Here is a 21,216-nt window from a genome sequence, read left to right on the forward strand (position 1 = left end):
AGCAGCAAAGAGACAAGAGGAAGGAAGCACTCACAATTCAATGTGAAGAGGGTTACCACATGGGCTTGTAAAGGGTGCCAACAAAGCCTCCCATACAGGATGCACCCAACTCAGGACCAGGTAGAGGTGGGTCACAGTAGTCAAAGGGGAAATCCTCAGCTGAAGCCTAAAGAGGCTGGAGTTAGCCAGAGGAAAGCGGAGAAGGGTGCAGGAGGAGGAAGGATGTTTCAAGCAGAGGAAACGGTCTGGGCAAGGGATGGGAAGCCAGAAAGAGAACAGCGGGTTCAGTCACGGCCGACAGTTTGGCGCAGCTACCACACAAGTGCACGGAGGACTCACTGACCTGCTGCTGGCGGGCGCCGATGCCCTCGGGGTAGAGGTCCCTGTGCGAGTGCAGATAGCCGATGGCCATCCGCAGGTTCCTCACAGTGATCACGGAGCCATAGGCCAGGTCTGGGAGGAGGAAGAGAGCGGAGGGTGTGAGCTGGCACATTGCAAGAGGCTGGCCCTCACTGCAGGGGTCTCTGAAGCCACAGGAATCACCAACCCTCTGCCAGACTCTACTGGGCCCAGGACTGCCTGAGGCAAGATGCATGGTCGCCCTCTCCCTCCAGTGGAGTCAACTCAAGAGGGAGTTCACAACCTGCTCTCACTTGTGTCCTCCCCTCCCCTCCCGTTCCTCCTAAGGACTTCAGAAGAAGCTGGGAATTAACAATGTTATTACCAAAGCACTGTTTTTAATAGCAAAAGCCGAGAAACAACTGGTCCTTCAGTCAAGGTCTATTATATACATTCAGTGGAACAAAGAAGAAAGAAGCATTTTATGTCTTCATCTGGAACGTTCTCCAAGATGTAACATTATGAGATAGACTGCTAAGACAGATTTTTCACTATATATCCTTTTGTGCCTTTTGAATCTAGTACCATATGCAGTAACTGTTCAGTAGCGTTTTGGGTTTTTATTCTGAAATTTTTAAAAAATCAACAGTAAACAGTTTACTCAAGAACAACCATCCCCTCCTCCCTCCCGCCCGCCCTGGGTTATGGAAAAGCCCTCTGCCTTATTACTGTCCCTCTTTTCCATGCCCTGCAACCTGGCTGCCCCGCCACTCCCCCCGCCCACAAAACAGTCTCCCTCCACAGGTGCTGGCTGCTCCTCTCTTTCTTCGTTCATTCTGGGCAGCAGACCATATCAATTACACACAGACCCAGATGGGGAGGAAGCCTGGCTGCAGCCCTGGCAGAGCCCAGTCTCGGGGATGATGGCTTCACACACTGATGAGCATACGACAATGGGCAAACGCTCCAGCAAAGATGCGACAATGTGTGACATAGAGGGAGCCCAGAGCAGGGCAGGACAATTCTTGCCCCAAGAGTAAGAAGAAGATGGCTTGATGGAAGACAGCATTGATGAGCTAGGCCTTAAGTAACAAGTAGGCATTGCTGATCCCACAGCTCCCTCCTTCTAAGTCCTCGCGCTGGCCAACACATGCAGCCCTGCACGCTGCTGATTGCCACTGCTTCTTGATTATGCTCTTCTCAACTCCACACTCCCTCATGGACGGCTCCTGCACAGCCCCCTTCCTCCTGCATTCCCCAGAGGCCTGACCTCGCCCCATTCTCGTCCTCTTTCTACCACAGCCACTGCGCAGCATCGACTATTCCTTTACCGGGCCAGTCCTTCTTTGAAAACTTCAGCCCCACACCCACTGGCCCCATTGCATGGATTTCCTCAAGCATCTCAAAGGCAACCTCTCTAATGTGGAACCCAATATCTGCCTTTCCAAACCAACATTTTGCATGCTTTCTAATTTCTCATTCTTTCCACAGTCTGGGCAGGCCCATGTGCTCTAGGTCCTGGAGAGACTAAAAGACATCGTCCTTACCTCCAAGAAGCAATCACCTGGGAACAATCTATCTTTTCAACCTTATCTTCCAGTATTCTTCTGCATATAACCTGGGCCTTAAATTTTGCCCTGTTCTTAGCTTTGATTATGCTCTCTCTTCTGCTTTAATGCCCTCTCCTCCCCCTCCATCTACCCATTCTTCCAGGGCCTGACTCCAAGGCAACTTACTCTATCACTGACCCTTCCAACCCCCTAGCAGACGTGATCTCTTATACCTTCAATCCCCATAGCTCTGCATTCCCTCTTTATATACTTGACACATACGGTCATATCATATACAGATCCTCTCCTCCAGACTCTATACTCTGGAGGGCATCCATCTACAGACCCCAAGGTGGCTAACACTTGCTCAGTTACTCTCTGTGAACAGGGAATAGATGTGAGTCACAGAATACTGTGGTGGGAACTGACCACTCGTCCTGAAGTTTTATCTCTGCTGGGCTTCCCACAGCCATAATGGACAAGTTATTCTTTAGGCTCAAAGAGCTCACTGCTCAGGACATCTTCCTTTGTACTTCTTGTGTCTCCACTCACTCTTAGTGCTCAAACCAGATATCACCAGACCTTTCTCCCACTTTGCCACTGATGGGCTAAAATAACAAACGCTATGAGAGTTCCAGTCAAGATAGTGGAGTGGTAGGACCACGAGCTTGCCTCTCATTGCAACTACAATGAAACCACAACTGAATGCTAAACAACCATCAAAAAAAGACTGGAACCTAGCATTGTTCCAGCTACCTGGTCTTTGTTGTAAGGCTCTTATATATCCTAGCTCCTCCCCTACCTCTTTGGAGCAGTCCCTCAGAGCAATCTGAGAGGCTGTCATCTGAGCTCTAGTCCTCCCGCCAAATAAAACATAACTTCAAAAAAAAAAAAAAAAAGGCTACCATATCATCTTTTCCAATTCAACTCCCAGGAATCCCTCTGCCCTTCTACCTTCATAGAGGCCAAGAGACACTCACATTCAGGGATGGAAGCATTGTGAAGGTTGTTTCCTGAAAGCCGGGCCTGGAAGGCAGAACTGAAGAAGCCATCACCAGGACCACTGTGAGGAAAGGAGGAGCAGAAGAGAGTGAAGTTAATGGAGTGAAGTTGTGATTTCCCGGCAGCCCTAGGATGAGCTCTGCACAGCTCGTTTAAAAGAAGTACAGCCAAGTGGCAGCACAGTATCACGTAGCAGATACAGGTGATGGAGTCAGAGAAGCTGGGGTTCAAATCACAATTCAGTCATCTGATAGCTAGGTGAACTTCGGGAGATACCTGGTCTTGTTTAATCTCAATTCCTCATTTATAAAGCAGGGATTTTAAAAAATCAAAAGAACTATCATGACTGAGTTAATGTATACAAAATGCTGAACACAGCTCCTGATATGTAGCAGTGACCTGTTAAATGGGAGCTGCTGCTGGTGCTATTATCCCCACTCCAACTGCACATGCTCATGGTGGCCCATCCCTGGTAAGCACGAGGGACTTTGTTTAGGGATAAGGGGCAGTTTGGCTATTAGGAAAGTCTTTTCTTCCTTCAGGCCAGGGTACCCAAAACATACAAGGAAACAAACAGAAAAAAAACCCTGGGTCCCCCTTCCTATCATCCCAACCACAGACCCAGGAAATCACACGGCCCATCCGTGGGCATAGAGGCAAGAGGAAGACCAAAAGCAAGATGCTGGAAAGACTCTGGTGTACCTTTTACTCAACACCATGAAGTGAATGGCGTAAGTGGCTGTGTAGAGAGCCATTGGCAGCACTATGAGGCACAGGATGCGAGCGGTCAGGTGTTTTCCCATAGTCACCTGCAAACAGAGCCAGGGCAGGGTGCTGGGCATAGGAAGCTTTATTATTCCTATGCCTAACGTGCATGTTCTATGTAAGGTTTTATGTATAAGTCATAATCATAAACAAGTGAAAAACTAATGGCCTTCAAGAAAGAAGAGTATGTGGAAACCCTAAGCCTTTCCATAACATCCCATCAACCAAACACTGCAGGGGGTTAAAAATGGGTCAACCCTCCCCCATCTGGTCAGACCCTCACCCAGGACCCTGGGGTGTCACGGAACTGCTTACAAGGCATTGCCTGCATCTTCAGCATCGTCACTCATCAGTCCCTCTCCATCCCAGGCATGCTGACTCCCTGCACTTTCCCCATGCTCCTTGCACTGTGCCAGCCTCGCCCATCACATGGATAGCTGCTCCTTATCTTAACTTTGGGCCTCAGCTTCCTCCCAGAAGCCTTCCTGGATTGCCTGACCAGGCTTATGCCCTCCTCTGTGTTTTCACAGCACTTGCTGGCTAGACTATGACTGCCTACTTCTGTATTTCTCTCTCTGTGTTGTCTCTAGAGGGCAGGAATCTTGTTTCACTCATCTGCATGGTGGATGGTCTATGTCTTCTGAATGAACTTGCTGGGACTTTGGTTCAGAGGTGATGGAGAGCATTATAGCAAAGTAGTTCAGGCCTAGAGTCAGCCTCGCCTAAGACTGAATCCTAGATTTACCTCTTACTACTTGCATGATCTTGGGAACGTTACTGCCTCTGCAGGTCTCAATTTCCTCATCTGTCAAGAGGGTAATAACTTCCTACCTCATGGGATTGTTAGGAGGAGGAAATGGGATGATGAGGGTAAAGCATTTTGCACAGTGCCTGACAGGGTCAGCTCCTAAATAATAATATTGTAATAAACCGTAAAGGCCCTTGCTGGCCTCCAGATCTGGAGACCTTGGGTCAGGAAAAGAAAACTATAATTTCAGGAAGTCATCTCACCAATTCCACCTAAAGTCCCACGTAGTCAGCGTCTGCCACAGAGCCCAGCTGGACAGACTCCCCTGAGTAAGTTGTTTGTAGAGCGTTTAAAAACCAACGGAAGAACAAATACCAAAAGAGAATTCTAGGGATGGCATTCCATCCTCTTCCTTCATAGCTCTCCAGCCTGTCAGCCATGGCCCACTCCCCACTGTCCTGTCCCCTACAGAGGGCAGTGGATCCAGGCCACCTCGGGCCCAGAACACAGCCGCTCTGATCCTGCAGCAGAAGCGGAGAAAAGCCGCTGGCTCTGCCGAGCAACACTGGGGAGCAAAGACATTCCTACAAGCACTTGGGTTCTCACCATTGAAAGACTGCAGTCTCCAAACAGGTGCCAAAGGTCTGAAAGGGTGTTCCACCCCACCTGCAGGATGATAAAGAGGCCAACAAACTTGACCCCTAAAGCACCAGCCAGATTAATGCCAGTCAGGCTGAGCCAGAACCACCAGGGGGCAGAGAAGGGCCTGAAAACCAACAAGACAGAGTTCAGTTTGGTAGCTGAACCATGCTCAGAAGCAAGAGCACTTCGTATGATAATCTCTAGGACCTATAATGAAAAAGAATATATATATATTCTTTTTCATTATATATATATATATAACTGAATCACTATGCTGCACACCAGAAACTAACACAACATTGTAAATCGACATTACTTCAGTTTAAAAAAACTGCAAGAGTAGCAGTGGGGAAGGGCAGAGGTTTTCTGACACTGAGAGGCTGTGCTGTGGCCTCTCCTTGAGGGCTCCCAACCTCAGCAAGGAGGATGTGGTCTGTGAAACCCCTGAAACCGCAGGAAACACAGTGCGAGAGTGAGGAGGTCATTCTTCTGGGGAGAAGGGCACCGCTTTCCTGGCTAAGTATAGGGCTTCAAGTAAGGAAGAGGCTTATTTTTTAGTAGTGACCAGTCACGCGGAAGTAAAAGGAAGGTCCCGAGAAGCCCGCCATATTCATTTAGCCCCCTCGTATGTGCCAACCCTGGACCCCGTGGGAGCCGGCACTTACTGGGGGTTTACTATGTGTCAGGCACTGTTCCAAGCACTTCACACGTATTAACTCTGTAACCTTCACGATAACCCCACAGAGGGAGATCCTGTCATTCTTCTCTTCTTCCATACGAGGAGCTCGAGGCACAGAGAGGTTAGGTAACACAGCCAGCAAGCAGTGGCACACGGTTCTAAGCCCAGCAGTTGGTGCCAAGGTCTGCCGTACTTCGAGCACATAGCTCTCTGTGCTGCAGTCTCCAACACCTACCTGGCTGCCTCCCTGCCAGCGGGAATGCTCCTCAACAACCGAGGCCCACATATTTCTGTACCTCCAGCAACTAGGACAGTACCTGACACATAGTATGTACTCCAGAAATGGCAGGTGGAAGAGGCTGTGGCACCAGTGGAAGATAACCCAAACCAGAGAGAGCTGGTGGTCACTGCTTGGCCCTGGTGAAGCCAAGGTGACTTCTGGAAAAGCCTTGGCAGAGCCTGCTCTTTTAGTCTGAATAGTATGAATGACCTATTTTACTCTCAGAGGCAGAAGGATGATCTGGAAAAGACTATTCTGGAAGAAAGCCATACCCTCCAGAACAGCTTTATAACTGACCAGGGCCTGCAGGGATCCTCTTGACTGACATAGACCCTTCAAGCCAGACTTTATATACTTTGTCCCCATCACTAGGTCAGGACTGGATGCAATCACTGAGGGTGGGGAGACAAGCAGTTCCCAGGTAACATCTGTTCTGGTGCCCTCCCCTCTAGCATGGAGAATGTGAAGGATAAAGTTCTCCCAGAATCTCCTAACCAGCATTGGTACCGACAAGTAGCTTGGAAGATGGTGGGGTGGAAGAAGGCATTAGGACCCTTCCATAATACCCCAAAAACCCTACCAAAATCCACCCACATTATAAAAATAATAACAATACTCTTGGAGAAGATAATTGATTTTTTTTAGTCTTATGTAAAGCAAAAATAAAAGTATTATAGAAAATTTTTACAAATCTATTTTTATGATCTAAAATGGGCAATCTAAAATTTTTTTTAAAGTATGCTTGCCTTAAATTCAGCTTCAAGACAAGTCCTCTAGGTACCACACCCACCCTGTCCCTGGACATCATAGAAATGCTAGAGCTGCCACAGCTTCTGACACCCCCTCCCAAAGATGGTGTTTCTGACCTGTTGGCACAGGAGTTGTACTTGACCATGCTCAGCATGGCAGCCATGATGAAGAACATCAAGATGGGGTCAAGGAGGATGTACTGGGACAGAGTGAGGCATCCTGTGTCTGAAAAACATGAGCTCAGTGGTCAAAAAGTGGACTCAGAGATGGGCCCCCTGAGAACCAAACATCCCAGCAATAAGAAACAGCCCCCCTTGTGCTGAATTGCATGTAAGCATTTGTGCAGTCAAGATTAGGTGGCAACTGAGTCTTTAGGAAGGTGGAGTACACCAAAGCTCAGTGATACGAAAGAATATCTCACACTGCTCCCAGGCCCCTGACCCAAAAAAGGATCAGGTCATTCATTCAGATAGAGTGGTCCTGAGATGAAGTCTCCTGCTAATTTCCACCATCAAAAAGGGAGTTCTGCCAGCATGCTTAAGTAGCCACAAACTACACAAACCCAGGATCGGAGCTTGGCATTTCACATGAACTCTACTGGGAGGTGATTCTCCATGCAGGTGCTGAAGTGATTTTTTTTTTTTAACAAAATTTCATTATACCATGCACAGGCTTAAGACCTCCAGTGTCTTCCAGTCTCACTCAGACTAACAAACTCCTCAAGACAGCCACCGAAGCCTTCATGTTCTCCCTACCTAACCAACCTCCTCTCCCAATGCCCTCTGCCTCACTCACTCTACTCTGGCCACATCGGTCGTCTTGCTGTTTCCTGAATCCACCAAGTGCTGCCTTGCACCAGGACCACAGCACATGCTGTTCCCTCTACCCGGACGCTCTTCCCTCAGACACTGCATGGCTTAATCTTTGGCTTCACTCAAGTCTCTGCTCAAGGCCACCTCCTCAGGGGGCTCTTCACTGACCACCCTACCTAAAACAGAATCACTCCCCATTACTCTATTCCTTACCCTACTCTATTTTCTACACTGTACTTACTGCTTAAGGTGTTACATTACAGACTTACTAATTTACTTGCTTGCTTATTGTCTGCCCCACTAGTGAGTAAGCTCCATGATAGCAGTGTCTCATCAGTGTATCCTCTGAGGCCAAGCAAAGTGGCCTAACACTGTAGATGCTTGAAAATAGTTGTTGAATGAAAAATTAATAAATGAATAACTGAAGAGGAAAATTAAAGACCCAAGGAAAAAGCCACCAGTCCTCTAGAAACCCTATAATCTTGCAACACATATGTCAAAGCAGAGCCAGAATTACCCCTAAAATAATCACCTAAACTGGTCTAGACTTCTTTACATGTTAAGCTCTATGAGGTCATGAATTCACTTTCATAAAAGCAAGGCTGGCAACAGGATCAATTTCTATGGATCAGCTCTCAATTATCCAGGTGAGGATTATCCACAGAAATAATTTAAGTTCCCATTTTGTTACCCTCTGCCCCCCAGCTACTTCTGAGGCATCTGCCCTTGCAGATGAAATTGAAATTAGTTTAAGGAATGCAAACTAATCTTGACAGTAACCTAAGAGAAGCAGAATTAGAATTATAAGCCTCCTTCAAACACACACACACACACACACACACACACACACAAGCCCACACAAACTTAATATCCATTCCAAACTCAAGGGTGGATAACTTGGAGACAATCTATTCCTTAGGATTACCCATGCCAACTCACCCCTGTAATAATATAAACGCTTGCTACATACAAGTATTTATATATGTATTACTAGTGAATGAAAGGAGATGTGTAATACATTTACCCAATCCTAAAGTTACTTAAGAACCAGGCCCATGGATAGGATCTTTAAATGTACTGATTTCCAGCTACATTCATAGTGTGGCAGTCAATATCCCGAGAAAGGCAGTCTAGGACAACTTACCAAAGGTGAGGAGGGCAGCCGTGAGCAGAGCTGCCGGGAGGGACTGGGACAGCTCCAGTACAGTGAGGTAGGCAAAGGGGACCAGCAAAGAGCCAAGGAACGCACAGAACTGTGGAAGGAAAAGAGAAGCAGTCAAGTAAGCAAGTAAGCTAAGCATCAGGGACCTACTTGACTTGGTACAAACTAATGTTTAAGATGGAGGACCCTGATGAAGGCATGTCTTAGTGGCCTACAATCACCTGGAATATGTTTAAATATGAAAGGGGTGGTGTAACAGTGAAAGATCAAATCAAGCAACATTTACATCCCCATTGAGCACGAACTCGTGCACTGACACAAAATCAGCAAAGTTCAGGCAGGAAGGTAGGGCAGGACGGCACACTGGTTTCAGGTGGGTGGCTCCGGGGTTGGACTGCCCCATCACTGCTAGCTGTGACCTTGAGAGAGTCACATCTCGGTATCTCAGCCTCCCCACCTGTCTAATGTGAAAAATAAAAGTTCCTTTCTCATAGAGTTTACTCTTTAGATTAAATGAGCTAAAGTCTATTAACACACAGAAAGTACTTGACAAATAGTAGCTTCCGTTATAAAACTGGGTGCAAGTTGAGAAATACCTCTCCGGAGGTGTTTCAGTATTTTAGAAATATTATTTCTAAATAATAGTTATTTCTGTTATTTCTCCCTTGGCCTTTTTCTTCAATCACACCAGGAATCACTCTTTAATCTACAGGTTGTATTTTGATTTTGGAAAAAAGACTGCTTGACACTTCAGCATCTGGAGTTTTTTTCAGTTTTATTTTGTTTTAACTTTCAGCCTTCTCTCCATACCCCTACTCTGTCCATCAAAAGTAAACAGACAAGCCCAGGAGAATAGAAATTTTCACATTCGGATTGCCACTTTTTGTCAGCAGAAAGCAATGTGCCTAGTGTGAAAGGGAACAGGGCTGTTATATTTGGCCTTCTTCACAGCAAGTTCACGGTGAGTCAGGCCTTTACCCAATTATGTATGCTATGTGGTGTTCAAAAGTCATTAGGAAGACATAGAATCATTTAAGAATATGAACTTGAGGGTAGCAGACACTCCTTGTTTATATGGTATGTTATGACCACACAAATCATCCAGTGATCAGCCCAAATAATCACGTGGTATTTACCTAAAGTGCTCTGAGCACCTCAAGGAAAGGGGCTTGTAAACACAACCTGCTGAGAACTCCACATTGGAGGACAGTTTCTACAAGTCTTATTTAGCTACAGGTACGGGGTCCCCAGACATTTGGGTGTTTAGGCTCTGCCATGCTCCATCAAGGCTGGTGCTGGGACTCAGGACACAGAGGGACCAGGCAAATACACACTTCCCTTAAAAGACTGGAAAACCTCTGTGAGTGCCTCTGTGTGTGCCACGGGGAAAGAAGTAGGAACCTGGTGCCAGGGGTGTGGGGATGCTGAAGTGTTCATAAAGGCCCTCAGAGGTAGACAACACCCCAGCAATTGTGGCCACAGAGAGGAAGAACGTGTAGCTTGCCAATATGCTGAGGCCCATGTTGGGGCTGCAGGAGACGCCTGGCTGCCTGAGTTCCAGGCCACCCTCTGATCTGAAATCTGATGGCTCATGTGGGCAGGGTAACAAGTGACAGGGTGGGCTGGCTCCTACCTACATAATCGCTGTATTATCTGTGGCCTCCTGCTCCTTTCTTGCTTTCTTTCACCCCAGTTCTGAATCTCTTCTACAGGGCATGGGTCCAATCACCCTCCCTCCACCACCCCAAAGTCCCTTTGCCTACACCTGCCACCACTCCAGGGCTTCCAACTGTGACACGTCTGGCTGAGAGTGGCCCCAGGGTTCAGTCAGGCAGCCTTACCCCTCTCATTCCCATGTAGCTGTGATGCTCATATTTATCCCCAGGCTTCTGGAACAAAAAGGTACCATCATATCCACTCAGGTAGCCAGCAAGACCTATCAGCATCTGAGGAGAGGAGGAGAACAAACAAAGAGATGAGAGACCTCTGAGAGAAGATTCCTCTGCCCCCTGAACTCCTCGTCAGCTGCACCCAGACCTTGGCTTCCCCTGACAACTTGTCCGTAGAAGGAGCTACCAATGTGACATTTTCTCCAGCAGCTGTTGCAGAGCAAAGAATCTTTTGTCTACAGGGCTCATTGCTTGAAACAAATCCTCTCTTGTGTTAAGGCCAAGTTCTTGGGAACAGTGCAGACTGAGCATTCAGGAAGAAAAAAATTCTCACAATTCGAAGGGCAGGGCCAGTGAGAGGCTCTCTCATTCAGACTTCTTTAATTTGCTATGGAATAAAACATGACAGCTCATGGGGGAGGACATGGACAGGGGCTGATTCCTGGGAGACTGGTCCACTGAAAAGAGAGTGACGTTCCAGGTCAGAATGAGGAGGGAGGAAGCTGGCCAAATCCTTACACACCAGGAATAGAGAGAGGGGAAGAAAATGGAAAGCGGAAAGCAAAGACAGATTCATTTCCCCAGAGGGGAAGAGAAAAGTCCCAGAGGAAAAAAATGCCAAAAGGCCGGAGACTGGCTTCTCCTATTTCCAGTATTCCAAAGGGAGGCCACTCTGGCACATCCCAAAGCAGAATAAATCAACCATAAACTAAGACTGTGTGTTGTGAATCCTTCAAAATGTTCGAGAGGATCAGCCTCTTCATCTCTGTCTTTCCTTGACAATCAACACTGTAAAGTTCTTTCCAAACAAGTAATCAGAAGCAGCTAAAATGTAAAAACTGTCAGCAAATATTAAGCAAGTGTAACCACCCAAGCTCCCTCAGCTTGACTCCTGTGCTCCGGCTAGGCTGTGTGGAGGGAAAGCCCTTCCCAGAGACACTGCTTGTGAGGGTGTGGATTTGGACCCCTAACCAACTCACTTTTTTCTCAAAGTAGTTTTAAACAGAGTCACTCTTCTGTGGTTCCATGACAAGGTATAGAAACCAAAGTTCAGCAGTAAATTATTATAAAGCCTTAATTTAAAAAAAAAAGAAGAAGAATCCCAGGGTCCAAAAGCTATTTAATATTAATTAACTTAATATAAAGTCATATCAGGTATTGAAAAGACAGAGTCATCCAAATACCCAGGTGAACTAAAACTGACAGGTGACAATGAAATCAATGTCCTTTCCCACTTGGGATCTCAAGAGGACAAGCCTGCCTGGTGCTGGCATAAATTTCCAGACTGCCTGGCTGCTCTGGTAGAGTGAAGAAATGCACAGACGGTTTGGATCTCAGTGGCCCCCATACTAGCTTTCTAATTGTGGACGATACTTCGTATCTCTGAGCTACAAGAATGAAACCTTCCTTGCACAGGGTTGTGAGGCTTAGAGGTGATGCTATAGGTAAAACACCAGGCACTATGCCAAGCACCTAATAAGCCCTCAAAATTCAGTTCCCATAGGTTAAAAGTAGCTCAGAAAAAGAAGCTCTAAGCTAATTTCCTAACTAAATAACTCTTTCAAATCAATAATAAGAGCAACCTATGAGAAAAATGTTTTTGTAGAAAATAAAACACAAATGGCTAATAAACATATGAAAAACATGTTAAACCTAATTCAGAAGACATGCAAATGAAAAAACAGTGATATATAATTTTTAACTCTCAAATTGGCAAAGTTTTGGGAGTCTGATCATACCAGAGCTGGCAATGATGTGAGAGAAGCAAGCACCCTCGTACACTGTTGGTGGGAGTAGATATTATTACAACATCTTTTGTGGAAGAGCTTAACAATCTCTAATGTAAATCTAAATGGGTGTATCTTTTGACTCTTCAGTTCAGCTGTGGAGGCTCTTTTAGATACACTTGCACAACTATGAAAAGACAAATGTACAAGGATATTCATTGCACTAGCTTTTGTAGTGGCTAAAAACTGGAAATAACATATATGCCCACAAACTGAAGAGAGGTCAAATAATTGATGGCACATCTGCACAGTGGAATAATACACAGCCTTTAAAAAGAATGGAGTACATTTTATGTGCCAATGTGGAAAGAAGATATATCATGTTTACAAATACAAGTTATTCAACAATTTTAGTCTGTTCCTATCTGCATATGTAATGTGTTGTTCATGTGTACTAGCATACACGTGTGTGTAAATGTATACACACATATTGGTATAAAGTTTCTGAGAGGACACATAAGAAACTGTTACAAAAGGTGGCCCTGGTTGCCTCTGAGGAATAGAAATGTGAGAGAAGGTAGCTTTTGACCTTTTATTTTCTTCTGCACTGATCAAACATTTAGCTTTGTGCAGGCATTTTTCTTTCTTTTAAATGTACCAATTTGCCTGGAGCTCCTGGTGCCCAGGGCTGGGGGCCAGAGTGAAGTGGCAGGTATTGGCCTCAGTATTGTAGGAGAAAAGTTCCTACTCACCTTCAAGGGCCTTTCTGATTCTTTGACTGGCTTGGCCCCAGAACCTATGAAAGCTACTTTGCTCATCACTCTCTTTCAACCAGGTAGAGCACAGAAACATCAGGAGATAAATTAGAGGGGCAGATGGACTGCCCTCCCAGGGGACAGCCACATTTCTCCCCTGTACACAGGGACCAGATGTGAGAAAGGGAAGGCTTCAGTGAAAACAAATCAGCCAGTGTTTCCCACACATCTTCACTGTGCTGAGCACTGGGGGACTCCAAACCCGAACAGGCAGTCCCCAGTTAAAAGACTGGGCTGGGCTTCCCATGAAAAATCTCCTCTAGGGGCAGGCTAGTTCCCAGGCTGGCCCAATGCAAGTATTCAGCACATTCTGTGGCTTAATTCTATGGCGGTAACAGATGTACTTGCCTGAGTCCTGGGGCAAGGCAAGTTCATGAGGCAGTGGTATTACGGCTAAGAGAGCAGACACTAAGCCAGTCTGAATCTCAGCTCTGCCACTTACTAGCTTTGCTCGCTATGGCAAACTACTTACTGTCTCTGAATCTCAGTTTCCCCATCTGTAAGATGAGGATATAACTTCATAAGGTTGTTCTGAGGATTATATAAGATAATGCATCTAAAGTGACTAAAATGGACTATTCAATTGCTCCTATTTTATTGTTGTTATCTTATAAAGGAGGCAGAAAGAGGCACAACATTTTCTCTGGGCTTGGAGCTAATTTTGAAATAGGCCACCTATCCTACTTTCCTCTCCACCCCTCCCACCTGCAAGGACCTTCTCTTGGTCCCTCCCCCATGCTCTGGTGCCTTCTCCCTAAGCCCATCTGTTACGGATCATCACCTCTGCCACCCCTCACCCCCTGCCTTCATCCCCAAGTACTCCATGCTCCAGGTTCACTCCCCAACTTCATTACAGGCAAATTCCTGTCACCTTAGTGCTGAAGATCTCAGCCTCCAGTTAGGAAGAAAGGACTAAGTGAGTGCCAGTGTTAACCCATTAGCCTTCTCAATGGTGTCTGTTTTTAAGAGAGTAAAATGAATTCTGATTGGTGGAATTTCTCATTGTAAACCATGTGAAAGGAACAAGGCCAAACAAACATGTCTGCTGGGAGTGGGGAGAGGGAAAGAAGTTTCCCTCCCTTGTGGACAATCAGCTCCCCTAAACTATTTCTGCTTTATACAACATACTCCTTCTTTCCATTTCTCTTTTTTAAATTAAGATAAAATTCATATAACATAAAATTCACCATTTTAAAGTGTACAATTCAGTGGTTTTTAGTTTATTCACAAGGTTGTACAACCATCACCACTACCTAATTCCAGAATATTTCATTACCCCAAAAAGAAACTCTATATCCATGTGCAATCACTCCCCAAGTCTCCCTCTCCCCTGACCCTGGCACCTACCAAACTAGTTTCTGTCTCTATGGATTTGCCAGTTCTGGACATTTCATGTAAATGGAATCATACAATACATGGCCTTTTATGTCTGACTTCTTCCACTTAGCATAATATTTACAAGATCCGTCCATGTTATAGCATATGTCGATATTTCATTTCTTTTTCATGTCTGAATAATATTCCATTGTATAGCTAATACCATGTTTTGTTTATCCATCCATCAGTTGATGGACTCTCGATCCATTTCTCAGCTCAGAGGATTCCTAAAAACACCAAAGGTTTTCCATGAAAGTAGCTGTTCTGGAATGTCAGGGAATTCTTTCTATAAGCCCAAGAATTAAATCCAATCTAAGACTTGGCTCCAGCCCTTAGGCTGCCATTCTGCTCACCTTTCCCAGAGGCGGGTGCACATCAAAGAAAAAGGTACGGTTGATATAGTAACTTCCCATTTTTCCAAAATGAGTCTCATCCCAACTAAAGAGAAAACAAAAAGAGAAATGAGAATTTTTAAATTATCATAAATACAAATAGCTTGATAAAACTTGGTTAAAATTACAGTTAAAATCAAAGGCTATAAGTCTCAAGCAATTAATGAGAAAATTTGGATTAAAAAAAAGCTTTTGACACAAGTGATTTGAGGAAGCAAAACATCAAGCTGGTCCTTAACCTTCATTTAGATAGATGAGAAAGCCTAGCTAATATTTACCAACCAGTTGTCATAAATTTAAATTAAATCTATACTTACTCTATACCTTGAGTTTCTATTTATTTTAAAAAGGCAAAGAGTTTCCTATAATAAAGAGTTTTGTAATAAGAGTTTTCTTCCAAGTCTGCTAACTTCTAACCCTGAGACTACTTTTGCTACCAGTAATGTAGTTTCTGTAGTGTAGTTACAAGCTACACTGCAGGCTACTGATCAGTAAAAGCCTATAAACCATGATTGCTCCTGGACTCTGATTTTGCTCCCAACTTGTATAATTAATCTGCTAACTATGAACTCACTATCTTACTATAATAAACTAACTAGCATATAAAAAATGAGAGCTTTCTTACTAAGTTAACAACCAATCTAAAACCTATTCTCATTTTGCAAATTATTTTGCAAGTAAATAAGTGATGCTATACGTTAGCTTCTGAACACAATGCAAAAATCTTATTTTTCTATATAAGCACAGTAAACCTTTTCACACCCTACATGGGGGTTATCCTGCAGAGACTGGCCATTTCTGTTTGTCAGTCTCTCCCTGCAGCTCAGAAGAACAGTTGCTGTCTAGTGACTGTCTATTCCCAGGTCAGCTTCCAGAAGCAGTTATTACTGACCTACAACATAAAGGGCAAAACATCCTTTTTACCAAAAATGTAGAGTTCTTTTTTTTTTTTTCCACTCAGTGGGTCCAGCAGATAGGCAGAAGGGGTAAGTCTAATTCTGCACCTGCTAGGCTTAAGCACTCTGCTTGACATGAAGTGAGGTGATGTCAAAGAGAAAAATAACTTCCAAGCAGTGTGACAAAATAAATTTACAGGAAAAAAAAAGAGAGGGAGAGAGAGAGATGCAGTCCCAGCTTCACCACTTACTGTCAGCATGACCTAGAGAAATCCCTCACCCTCTCTGTATCTCTTTTCTCATCTACAAAATGAAGACAGTAATAGTATCTGCCATGTCCACCTCGCAGGGAGGTGTCGGGGCTCAATTCAGGTAACACGTGTGAAAGAATTCCGTAGACTATAAAGTCCCACACATGCTGGGCACTATTTAAACTGTCCCAACACTTGTGGTTAGTTTTGAAGTCTGTTTGGATACATACTGAAAAAGGGGTATAACATTTTTACTTCAAAAACTTCCCAAGTAAAACTAGTAGTAGCAGTCACACTTTCTCTTGGCTTTTATTGTGTGTTTGTAGTGGGAGAGACAGTCCTCCCAGGCTATCTCTTGCTCCTACAGACCTTGCAGGGTATACCAAGAATGCAAGGTCCTGACTACTCTTTATCAGTCCACTTCTCAGGGTTATGTTTGCAGCAACCTTGAGGAAGAGACAGCATCTCCCTCTGGGACAGAGAGCAGGCTTGTTTACTGCTTGTTACAAAACAGCGGATTCCCCAAGCTCAATATTCCTCAGCTGTGATACAACCCACCGCACGTGCAGGCATTTGTCCAGACCCAGGGCGTCACGTGGGACGCTGAGGGCAAGGGGAACTGATGCCAACATGCTGATGATTGTCCTACCTGCTGTGCTGTGAGAAATAAAGTCCTCTGTCTCTGACCCAGGACATTGTCTTCTGCCAGCATCCATAAAACAGTGAAAGGCTAACTTATCAGTCTGAAAGCAGGGTAAAATAAAATTCGAGACCCTGACAATTTTTGGTGACAAGCATAGGAGCTGAGTCATAGCTTTCCGTAAGAGAAAGGACAGGGCACCCACAGACTGGGTTAGGGGATATGAGAAGAATCCCTGGAATGTGGTAGTGAATGTTCTTTCCCAAGTGGTGGGGAAGGGAGATAGTAAGAACCCTCCCCTCTCCTATGTATAATGAGGCTGAGTGGCCAGAGGCAGGATTGAAACAGTCTGAATGCTGCCTTGGTTACTGCTCACGCTCTTCTGGGCAAAAGGAGGAAAGGATGTACTCTCAGCCATGAGGCAACAAGCTGAGCAGCCCCAGCCAAAAGGGAATATGAATGTGGCTGCTGAATCAAGAGGCCCCAAAAGCTTACTTAAACAGTGTCAGCAGTAAGGACCTTGCTGTACAGTATAGAACTCTGGGTAAAATGAAAACATTGAAAGGTCCCTGGGTGAGCTGTGTGCTCAAGCCAAAACTGTGCCTTGCTTAGAGGCTCAGAGCCATTCTCTTGCTCTGTGTCCCATGATCCCTCTCCCTTTGCCACAATCTCAGCTACTTTAAAGAGTAAGATGATTAAAGGTGGGGCTAAGGTCTCCCTGTCCCAAAAGGGGACTAAAGGCCATACACACCCATCCTAGTATGCTGGGGAACTCTGAGGAGGAGAGGGACTCACTCTTAAGGTCCTACTGGATACAGAAACACCTTACTCAATCCCTTGGAGTGGTGGAGGATTTGCTAGGTGCAGAGGTTACCGAAGGTACTGAGGACTGCAGGGAGAGCCATGGTGGTGTGTACAGGGACTGAAAGGAAAGGGCCCCTAAACCCAGGAGCTCACCAGACACAGGAAAGCAGACTGGGAAGAAGTGATGCCAAGCCTACTGAGAGGCTAAAGGAGAAAAAAGGCTTCCTCCCACCTCCTGCATCCAGCATTCCTGACACTCCCCACCTGGGAGTGGCATAATCTCTGGATGGCTGTCATCATTGCTCCTGATGCAGGCCTATTAGACTTAGTTGAAGAGGAAAAAAGCACCCAAATTCAATTGATAGGGTTTGAGCCAAGTTACCAGTGGGGAAGGGGTAGGTTTCTGCAGAATAACAGCTCCATCTGCTGGACACAGGCACCAAGTACACACTTTTTTAAAGGGGCAACTATCAACCTACTACTAAGCTCTTGTTGAAAATTGAGGGCCTGAGCCATGAAGACCTTAGGACTCTGGCCTGATACTGCCAGTTTAGGGTGGGTCAACTTGAAATCTATGGCTAACAAGGGAAGGGATCAACAAGCCTCGCTGGTCAAATGTAAGTGGTCTAGTCAAGAGCATAGATGGCCTGGCCCTACAGGCATCTTGACTTCACATGAAGAAGTGGCAGCTTCCCTTTTGGAAGAAACTATCTCCCACTCTGCCACCTGCAGCAAATCTCTGGCTCAGTGGGGCCCTATGATGGTGCCTGGTTCACTGATGGTCAGGCTAAATTAGAAGCAGATGGTGTCCAGCGGGCAGCAGCTATCATCCAGCCCACCAACAATTCTGGAATTCCAACCACAGTGAGGGTTTTTGGCAAATGGGTTGAATTGAAAGTCATCACCCTTGCCTTAGACAATACCCCTAAAAAACAGACAAGTTATATTTTTATTGACTCTTAACCATTGGCCTAACCATCTGGTATATCATTTGGAAGACTACACACTAAGAAATTTTAAATACCCCTCTTTGGAGCCAAGAACTGTGGGAGAAAACCATGGCTGCCTATGATGGGACAATCTGGATCACTCATGTACATGCCCCAGTAAGGACCAGTATTCTGGTAAGACTGGCTAGAATCAAGCTGCTGATCAAACCTGCACCAACCAGACTGCTGCCATTGCCATGTAGATGCATCAGTGCACCAGGCCTGGATACACATCTCCCACCATGGTCTAGGCACAAAGAAAAGGACTATATGTCTCTAAAGCAGAAGCCATTGCTACATTGTGGTGACTTGTGACTCCTGCCAGAAGTTGGCTTGTTTGTCTTGCAGTAAACGAAGCCACATGGCATGGGGCATTGACCCTGCCCACTCCAAAAAAACTGACTGTACTAGGACTTTGCTCCCCTCTCCAAGCTATCACTGGTGCCTCACTGCTGCTGACACTCTTTCAGGTTACAATGTCGATGATGCTGTTCCAGTCCAATCATCTGACTCTAGATATATCACGGTGGCCCTTGAAGCTAAACTATATCATGTTTTCAACTTTTTTAACCATCTACAGTCTGACAGTGGTGCACTTTTTTTTGCAATGGCCACCCAATAATGGACCAATAGTCAAGGTATCTGATGACATTCCATACTCTCTACCATCCACAGGCATCTGATACTGCCAAGCACTGAATTGTATTATCAGAAATATTTCTGACTCTATTTCCCTCACCTCCTCCTGGTTCACACATCTTAGTCGAGTAGTTTGGTCACCTAACTAGAAACGGTTCCTCTCCTCATGGCCACCAAGTAGGTAATAATCAAGACAAAAGGGGTGGTCAATTATTAAAAAAAAAAAAAAAAAACCTATTTTGAAATTTTGAGGTTCTACCCTGACTATTCCTGGGCTTTATTTGTCTTTCTTTCCCCTAACAGCAACTCCAGATCAGCTTGGAGGTTGGGGTGGGAGTCTATGGGATTAAAACTTAATTCTAGTTCAGTCACCTGATTTTCTTGTTGGAATGACATAGTTTTAGAGCATAAAGATCGCTTGGTTGGATATACTACTTGTAAAGTCCATCTACAGTGGCTCACATGAGCCAAGATGGGAGGCATAATGAGTCTTTGTCAATTTCCTGGCAATGCCCTTGGCAGAAAGGTCTGGATATTAGTAGGTGATAACTGGAGTAAAGGTGAAGTTACAGGTAATAGAGTGGGACCCACAGATTATATGGCAATGGGAAGAAAGAAACAACCCTGCCACCTGGGGAAAGAACATCTTAGGGCCCTGGAAATGTAAAAAGAAGGGAACAATTAATGCTCTCTTTGTCCCCTAGGCCCAGCACCCAGCCTGGCAAAACACTAATATGGTACAATTAAGTCCAGTGGCAGTGATAGCTAGCAATCTTACCTGTTGTTGAGTGTGTCATCCCACTATGAAATCAGAAAAACTCATGGACATGGCCGGTCTTGAACCATCCTTATGTACCTGATGTCACCAACATTAACTCCCAAACATGGACTTCCTTCACATGTGTACAAACACACAGACTGGCACAACCTTCTATCAATCTGACTGATACAAATTCATATTCTTCTCCTGACACTCTGGGGCCTTAGGTTATGCCTTGTATAGTGACTGAGGCTGCAACTATTCAGTGACACTCACTGCCCATGTAGCTTAACCAAACCACTGTAATGGAGAGCTAAATCACATCAATGGCAACCCAAATAAAATTTAACAAAATATTCTGAACTGGAGTGACCTGCACCTCTTCAGGTAATATGTTAGAATGCAGGGAAGAATGGGCCATGAAATGTCTTTCCATTAGGCATGGGAGTTCCTTTTTTTTTTTTTTTTTTTTTAATGGGGAACTCGTAATTATTGGCAATGACACCAAACATCAAAGATCAGTCAAAACACCTGTCTACAGATTACAATGTATAATAGATTGGCCTTAGACTACACTCCAGCTCTATGAAATAAGATTTACTGGTCTTTTCTCCCAGCCCCTCCCCCTCCACCACACCCCTCCACACATACAATTATTCACAGGTGGCTGGATTCAGGACCCTGGACAGCAGAGTCAACACAAGTTGGTCTCATCCTGCTGCAAGGCAACCCACTGTGTGCAGTCATTGCACAGTCATCCATCTGAGCCCACAGCTTCACCCTGTGGGACTTCGGGGTCATGAGAAACTGAATCCAATATGCGGCTGTTCATCCTGCTTCTTGTACTATTAGTAATAAGTCCTTTGACTCTGACCCAGGAGTCTCGTATCTTCTGCCAGCCCTCATGAAATAATTACAAACTAACTGATTAACTAACCCTGATAGCTTGTTAGCTTGCTTACTTGGTTTTCAATCAAGGAGTTCCACTTCTAACAACTCTTATACAAACTTTCTCCTCAGTGATACTGAGAATACATAGTATCACTTCTTGGCCAAACAAATTAACCATTTTCAGTCTGTATAAAACTTTTCTTCCTTCTAGCTGGAGACGTTTTAAGTTTATTTAATTAAATTTGACTCCTGCAAAATAAAACCTTTAAGAAAATATGTCTCTCCTCACAGGATGACCCCAGACCTGCTTCCGGAGAATGAGGTATCCAGTTAGGAATGCTCCCCTCCACTGATGCCTAGAAATCCTGCAGATTGGGAACTCAGGCTTTAGGAAATTCTGTACTAAGAATTTCCAAT

At 45.1% G+C, this 21,216-nt stretch overlaps 1 protein-coding gene across 2 annotated transcripts in view; it reads right to left on the minus strand.

The window, feature by feature from the left end:
• The window catches only part of POMT2 (protein O-mannosyltransferase 2), a 41,210-nt gene that overhangs the window by 19,264 nt on the left and 730 nt on the right, over positions 1 to 21,216 (minus strand). For both annotated transcript variants that reach the window (XR_010381045.1, XM_031454119.2), the window contains exons 2-9: positions 14,891 to 14,975; positions 10,571 to 10,675; positions 8,712 to 8,820; positions 6,872 to 6,980; positions 5,011 to 5,170; positions 3,594 to 3,700; positions 2,870 to 2,952; positions 344 to 453 (exon numbers count right to left, since the gene is read on the minus strand). Coding sequence is in view for 1 of the 2 variants with exons in the window: in XM_031454119.2 (XP_031309979.2) it covers positions 344 to 453; positions 2,870 to 2,952; positions 3,594 to 3,700; positions 5,011 to 5,170; positions 6,872 to 6,980; positions 8,712 to 8,820; positions 10,571 to 10,675; positions 14,891 to 14,975 (868 nt within the window). In the remaining variant the exon portion in view is untranslated. The remainder of the gene's footprint in view (positions 1 to 343; positions 454 to 2,869; positions 2,953 to 3,593; positions 3,701 to 5,010; positions 5,171 to 6,871; positions 6,981 to 8,711; positions 8,821 to 10,570; positions 10,676 to 14,890; positions 14,976 to 21,216) is intronic.

The sequence above is a fragment of the Camelus dromedarius genome, chromosome 5 (genome assembly GCF_036321535.1).
Source record: "Camelus dromedarius isolate mCamDro1 chromosome 5, mCamDro1.pat, whole genome shotgun sequence".
NCBI classification, from domain to species: Eukaryota; Metazoa; Chordata; class Mammalia; order Artiodactyla; family Camelidae; genus Camelus; species Camelus dromedarius.